At 39.5% G+C, this 7,493-nt stretch overlaps 1 protein-coding gene across 1 annotated transcript; it reads left to right on the forward strand.

The window, feature by feature from the left end:
- The first annotated feature begins 1,442 nt into the window (after positions 1-1,442).
- LOC131018809 (60S ribosomal protein L3-1) lies at positions 1,443-4,531 on the forward strand. The gene is made up of 6 exons (XM_057947519.1): positions 1,443-1,564; positions 1,987-2,088; positions 2,608-2,718; positions 3,050-3,354; positions 3,446-3,855; positions 4,133-4,531. The coding sequence occupies exons 2-6, from the start codon at positions 2,004-2,006 to the stop codon at positions 4,389-4,391; spliced, it is 1,170 nt and encodes a 389-aa protein (XP_057803502.1). The 5' UTR covers positions 1,443-1,564; positions 1,987-2,003; the 3' UTR covers positions 4,392-4,531.
- Positions 4,532-7,493: the final 2,962 nt, after the last annotated feature.

Below are 7,493 nucleotides of genomic sequence, written 5' to 3' on the forward strand. Positions count from 1 at the left end.
TGATTTTAATTTTTTTTAAATTTAATTAGAGTGGGCCCCACTCCAAAGGCAAAATTAAAAAATAAAAAATACGAAAATCCACAAACCACCATCCACCGCCGTCCCTATCCGGCCGCTATCTCAGCACATAAACCACCGTCATCCCTCTCCCACTGCCGTCTCAGCACATAAACCCACCGCTGTCCCTCTCCCGCCGCCGTCTCAGCACACAAACCACCGTCGTCCCTCTCCCGCTGCCGTCTCAACACCTCAAGTTCAGCATCGTCGTCCTCCAAATCCTCAAACTCATTCATAGGAAAGGCATCGCACAAACACAATCAATCGAATTCCAAATTTTAAAATCCTCTCGTGTAAATCGATTCCTTCAATTTCTACAAATTCATATTGTTTCTCCACAAAAATCCCTTTTGAAAGAAAGAAAAAAGAATCGATTTGCTTTCTCCAAATTTCTACAAATTCAAAGCATTTCTGAATCGATTTGCTTTCTCCGAAAAGAAAAAACCCCTTCAATTTCTACAAATTCAAAGTGTTTCTCCTCAAAAACCCCTCCACAAAAACCAACCCCAATCTGCAACCCCATTGATCCACCTCTGTTCTGATGCAGATTTGGGGGCGAAGTCGGCGGGGGAAGAGAGCGGGTTGGAGGGGGAGACGGCGACGCCTAGAGAGAGGAGAGAGAAGTAGAGGTCGTGGATGCAGAGGATGAAGGCGACGTCGTTGTAGGAGATGAGGGGTTTCAAGGAGGCGGAGAGAGAGGCGACGTGGCGGAGAAAGGAGGAGTAGGTGAGGTGGTGGCGTCGATGATGAAGAAGGTGTTGCATGTGGTTGGCGGTTGAATGGAGGAGGGAGATGATGTATTGGAGGATTGAGAGGTGGTGAGATGACGGTGGGTGAGGGACGGCAGTGGACTGTGGTTTGTGGGTTTCTTTATTTTTTTTTAATTTAGCCTTTCGAGTGGGATCCACTCTAATCAAATTAAAATAAATAAATAAACAGCGTTAACGTCTGTTAAAAGGCGGGGGGAATTTGGTGCAATTTTGCCACGTTAAGGAAGATTTAACAGGGCATTCAATCACGTCACACACAGAAAACAGTAAAACCTAAACACTCTAACTGATTTGTTTGTTTGTACTAATTCCCTAATGCACTTAATTAAATAACTGAAAATAAATCTAATTCTAGCAAAGAGAAAACAGAAATAAACAGAACACTAGTACGGATGCAGAAAATAAATATGGACCCTAGGCAATAATTAAAGGAGAACTAACTAATAACCTATTGAAATAAAATACTGAAAATTGAACTAACAAATTGAAAATACTGAGCATTAAATCTACTGACTAAATCTACTATGGTAGAATAACATAATTAAATCAATATTGATGAGATAAAACATGGGCTTAACAGAATGAGTGCAAATAAAGCTGGCTGGGAACCTAATGGCCCAAGCCCAATTTTATGGCGCAGATAGCATTTTCACCGAGCCTATAAATAGGGAGAGCCCAGTGAATTAGGGTTTTTAGCTCAGGGGTGAAGCCTCATTCTCCATCGCAGCAGCGTTCAGGTACTCTCCTCGCCGCGTCTCTAACATGCTTCATTCCTTCTCACGCGTTCTACATTTGGTTATTTTCGTTTCAGCTTGATGATTTTGATCTAGATTTTTTTCATGTGAAGTTGATGCGTGTTGTGAGAATTGTATAGAACGTGTTTTTAATCATTTGAGGAGCGTTGCAACGTCAGCGTTCTCTATTTGTTTTATGTTATTTTCCTGTTTGTTGATCTCAATAGATTTGAAATATATTCCAGTGCTTATTTTCCTGTAAAAACACGCAAGATGTTTTGAATTCAGCAAAGAGTCGATAAATTGAACATATATGGTTGTAAAGGCTTTATCTTTATTAGAGCTGGACTAGTTAGCTGAACTTTCTTTCATTTATTCTGCTAGAATCTGAATAAATTGTTTGTTTTTTATTTATTTTGTTTCAGAGCAAAGGAGGCGAAAAATGTCGCACAGGAAGTTTGAGCATCCAAGGCACGGGTCACTCGGTTTCCTGCCCAGGAAGCGGGCTGCTCGCCACAAGGGAAAGGGTATATCTACTTGTTATGTTAATCTTTTATTCTCGAAGTTCACGTAAAATGTTTGATTATGTGCTTCTTCATTTCTCATGATATGAAAGAAGATGGATGACTCGTGATTCAAATAACAATAAAAATTGGCTACCAATTAATCTTTTATTCTTGAAGTTCACGTAAAATGTTTGATTATGTGCTTCTTCATTTCTCATGATATGAAAGAAGATGGATGACTCGTGATTCAAATAACAATAAAAATTGGCTACCAAGAAGAAGTCAATTTTTCCTTTTGGTTCTTTATGCATTGAATCTCTATTGCCTTATTCTCAGGATATTCTCAGGATTGCAGTTGTCATAGCTCTATAATATGTTATTTATACATATATAGTCTTTTTTCCTTATGCATTTTGTATTATATTTTCAGTTGTATATCTTGCTTTATTTGCACATCTTGATGTGTTCTTTGTATTTTTTTTTATATGGGCTGTCTGTGGTGAATATCTTATTTCCATTGAATCTTCATTGTAATTGCAGTGAAGGCTTTCCCCAAGGATGACCAAACCAAGCCATGCAGTCTAACAGCCTTTTTGGGATACAAGGCTGGAATGACCCACATTGTCCGAGATGTGGAAAAGCCTGGATCAAGTATATATTTTGTGCATTCAGATTTCCATTTTCTACCTATTTTCTCTAAATTGACTGCTTGACACATACTATTTCAATGGCGATTGTCTAATAATTCATAGATTCTCATGTACTGTACACTACACATATCTTTTCAGTCACTTTTCAGTTGCATTTTTTCCTTTCCACATTTCTACAAGTGTTAGAAAGCCCATAACTTGAGTACTTCTTTGTATAACCTCCTTGATCCTGGTTGGCGATTTAAATTTACTTGTAGTACCCTTAGTTTTTCTAGTGCGTGTATCTGCATTGTTTGGTGCATGAATTGAATACATTGACATTGATAATGCAGAACTTCACAAGAAGGAAACTTGTGAGGCTGTTACCATCATTGAAACACCACCCATGGTCATTGTTGGAGTTGTTGGGTATGTTAAGACTCCACGTGGTCTTCGCTGCTTGAACACAGTTTGGGCCCAGCATCTCAGTGAGGAGATTAGGAGGAGGTTCTACAAGAACTGGTGCAAGTCCAAGAAGAGGGCCTTTTCCAAGTACTCAAAAAGATTGGAGACTGATGAGGGAAAGAAGGACATCCAGTCACAGCTGGAGAAACTGAAGAAATACTCGAGTGTTATCCGTGTGTTGGCTCACACCCAGGTCTGTGTCTTGAGCTCCCTCTACCCCAATAAAATTCAGTGTGGTCTTTTGTTTGTTTGGTTGTTACTGACGTGATGCTTCTATTTTGCAGATAAGAAAGATGAAGGGGCTGAAACAAAAGAAGGCACACTTGATGGAGATTCAAGTTAATGGTGGAACTATTGCTCAGAAGGTTGACTTTGCTTACGGCTTCTTTGAGAAGCAGGTCCCTGTGGATGCTGTATTCCAGAAGGATGAGATGATTGACATTATAGGTGTGACCAAGGGTAAGGGATATGAAGGTGTTGTTACTCGTTGGGGTGTAACACGTCTTCCCCGCAAAACCCATAGGGGTCTTCGTAAGGTGGCTTGTATTGGAGCTTGGCATCCTGCTAGAGTTTCCTTCACTGTTGCTAGGGCTGGTCAGAATGGGTACCATCATCGTACTGAATTGAACAAGAAGGTCTACAGGCTTGGTAAGGCAGGAACTGAAGAGCACACTGCCAGTACCGAATATGACAGGTAAATTTTTCAATGCACAATTTTCCATGCCTTTCAAGAAGTTGTTCTTGGCTTCTTTGTTTACCTTTTTTTCAGTGTTCATTTCCATTGACTTCAAGATTCTGCATTGGTTTTTCTGTAGAGATGACAATATTTTGAAAATTGATTCTAGATCGGTTAAAAATGTTTTTGGAATAAAGTACTTACTATGGTGAATAGATTAGATTAATTCCGGAACAAGCTAGTAGTTAGTTTTTCTTCATTGCTAACTCCTTTTTAAAAAAATGTAACGATGTAGGACTGAGAAAGATGTCACTCCAATGGGTGGATTCCCTCACTACGGTGTGGTGAAGGATGATTACCTGATGATCAAGGGTGGCTGTGTTGGACCCAAGAAAAGGGTCGTTACCCTTCGTCAATCTCTCCTGAAACAGACTTCTCGTGTGGCACTTGAAGAGATCAAGCTCAAGTTTGTTGACACATCATCCAAGTTTGGACACGGACGATTCCAGACAACCTCAGAGAAGCAGAAGTATTACGGTCGGGTGAAGGCCTAAGAAGTATCTTAAGAGGGATCCGAGATAGTAGTTTCTTTTTTCATCTGACAGTTTTGCTTGTTTTGTCTTCAAATTTCTGCTCTGCGACATTGTTTTCATCTCAAATCATTTTAAGAGATATTTTTGCCTTGGATTTGTCATATTTACATGTCGAGGATAATGTTTTTCATATACTACTAAACAGGTATCTTGAAGTATAAAAATGACCATAGAGCGTTTACATATATAATACCAGCTTAAATGAGTAGCCAGCTCAGTCGGAGAATGAATTTATGGTCTGCAGCTGCAGTTTTGCTTGGGCAACGACGAGCTCCGTGGCTGTGTTGATGGTGTGGTGGGCTGCAGCCAACGCCTCTTCCAGATTCTGATTCATCAAGTAAGAAGAGCGGTCGTGCCTCTCTGCGTAAATCCTTAGCCTCTCTTCTGCTTGTTTCAATGCCTCACTTATCATCATCAACTTGTATGTCTTCGTTTTCCTATTCTGCACTTTCCGGCAATGCGAGAAACGAGGCCGAAGCTCCTAACATTGTTTGGGTTTTGGCATTTGAGTGGAGGAACAAATAAAACGATGTCTCGAGTTTTATTCTTGGCTTCATCTATGGGGAAAATTGAAGTGTATGGCACGTGCGTTTATTTGTGAAAGTCTGTCTAGAATCAAAGAATTTACATATAAGCACGTGGGGTACAATCTATATGAATTAGAAGATGAAGAGGTTCAACGTTGTTGCAAGGCTATATAGAAAATTGAGTTTCTTAGACTAGAAATTTCAACAATTTAGAATAATTGGCCGCGACTACTAGTACACGAAAAGAAAAAAAGAAGAAGAAAAAATTGAAATTTTTAGAACCATTTGCTTGTCACTCGTGCAAATTTTATTCGACAAACGGAATTCATTGAGATAGAATTTTAGTAGATAATCTTGTGCAACGCAAAATGTAAATTGTTGGCCTAAAACGAGAGAATGTTGTTCTGCTTCCGTATTTTTATTTTTGTGCTTTTCATACATTGAAAAATTTGTTCGCTGGTAAAAGCAGTTAATATCTATTTTTGCTCGCTATATTTTTTATCTTTCCTGTAATTTAATAAAAAAAATGCAAGATAAAAATTTGTAAATGTCACGAGGGATCATTTTATGGCCGAGTTGTTAGAACCGGGTACACGATCGAGATATTACAAAATAAATATTTTGAGATATTACAACTCAAAATAATTGAAAATATTACAAAGAAAATAATTTGAGAAATTACAACTCAAATAAATGTATACAACTGAAATATACTGTATAAATAAATTATACGTATAAACTAAGTCGAGTCGAGATGAATCTCTTCCCGCAAGAAGATTATCGCCCCGGTAGTGCTCTTCGGTTTAGGCGTATCTTCCCCAAAGGTAAAACGACTTCGTCTCGTCGGATGTAGCACCACAATCCGGCGAGCTCCGGCGAACTGAATAAGGATCGAAAACTGAGCTAGAGGTGGAATGCAGAATGCAGACTATTTTGTGAGTTGTGAGTTGTGAGTTTTCAGAGTGAATTCTAAAGCTCACCACACACCCATATTTATAGGTGTTAAACCGAGTGTGAACGGATCGGCAGTCAACTCCGGCGGCTGCGGTAGGTGGCCGCAATCGTTGAACGCAGAAGTTGAAACAGTCAATTCCGGCGGCTGCGGTAGGTGGCCGCAATCGTTGAACGCAGAAGTTGAAACTGATTTTCCCTCTTCAACATCCAAACTTTGACATACAATATCTCACTCACCGGAAATCGGTTTTGAGACTTCAAGTATATCACGTTGATCTACTCGAGATGTAGATTAACATCCAATTATTATTTTAATTAAATAATAAATATTTAATTAAATAATAATTTTCAGATATGGCATAAAACCATATTTCCAACAATCCCCCACATGAGTGAGAAATCAGTATGCGAATGTATGCAGACATTTAGCTCAGTTCTCTTAAGTAACAACATTGCATTTGGAAAGGTAGCTTGTGGCTTTGAACCTGCCATAGTCAATATTATCGAGTATACCGGCGGCCTAGTGGATATGGTTCCTTGAACTAGTCCTCCTCGGTGTATACTGAGTCAACAATATTGACACAATATTGCTTCAATCCTTATTCGTTCTCACGTTTGTGTCCATTACAGGCCTTGGAACACCTCTTTGGATTCATAAGTGTTTCAATCGAAGCGGCCCCACTTCACACTTACATAGGTGACTCTTAACTCAAGTATCCTGCTATACTTGTCCCCTTCGAGGAGTTCTAGAGTCATTAAAAGTCAAAGACTTAACCTCACCACGTGCAGGTTTCTGAACACTCACTGTTCTACAAGGAATAGGCAATTCGAGTGTTCAACACACGGATTTTCATAGCTTAGTTGTCCCATTGAACCAAGTTCTTGGGATCCTCCAGTCATCATGGTTGGGTTTCCACTAAGATTATCCTTAATTTGTGGACTTCAAACCCATTCCCCCTAACAGTTTATACATCTGATCTCTATGGATACTTTTTGTCAAAGGATCCGCTATGTTATCAATTGATCTTATATAATCAATTGTGATAACTCCACTAGTGATCAGATGTCTCACGGTATTATGACGTCGACGAATATGTCTCGACTTACCGTTATACAAATGGTTTTGTGCTCGTCCGATAGCAGCTTGACTATCACAATGAATTATTACGGACGACACAGGTTTCGACCAACATGGAATATCCTCGAGGAAATTTTTAAGCCACTCGGCTTCTTCACCAGCTTTATCCAAAGCTATGAATTCTGATTCCATGGTCGATCTAGCAATACATGTTTGCTTCTTGGATTTCCAAGACACAGCACCACCCCCCACAGTGAATACATAACCGCTCGTTGAAAACGAGTCTTTGGCATCAGATATCCAATTTGCATCACAGTACCCTTCAAGTACAGAGGGTTCCCTAGTATAATGAATCGCATAGTTTTGAGTATATTTCAAATATCTCAAAACCCTTTCAAGAGCTTTCCAATGTTCATTACTAGGGTTAGCTGTAAAGCTGCCCAACTTGTTGACCGAGCATGCTATATCGGGACGAGTGCAATTTATTAGATACAACAAGCTCCC

The sequence above is a fragment of the Salvia miltiorrhiza genome, chromosome 1 (genome assembly GCF_028751815.1).
Source record: "Salvia miltiorrhiza cultivar Shanhuang (shh) chromosome 1, IMPLAD_Smil_shh, whole genome shotgun sequence".
Lineage (NCBI taxonomy): Eukaryota > Viridiplantae > Streptophyta > Magnoliopsida > Lamiales > Lamiaceae > Salvia > Salvia miltiorrhiza.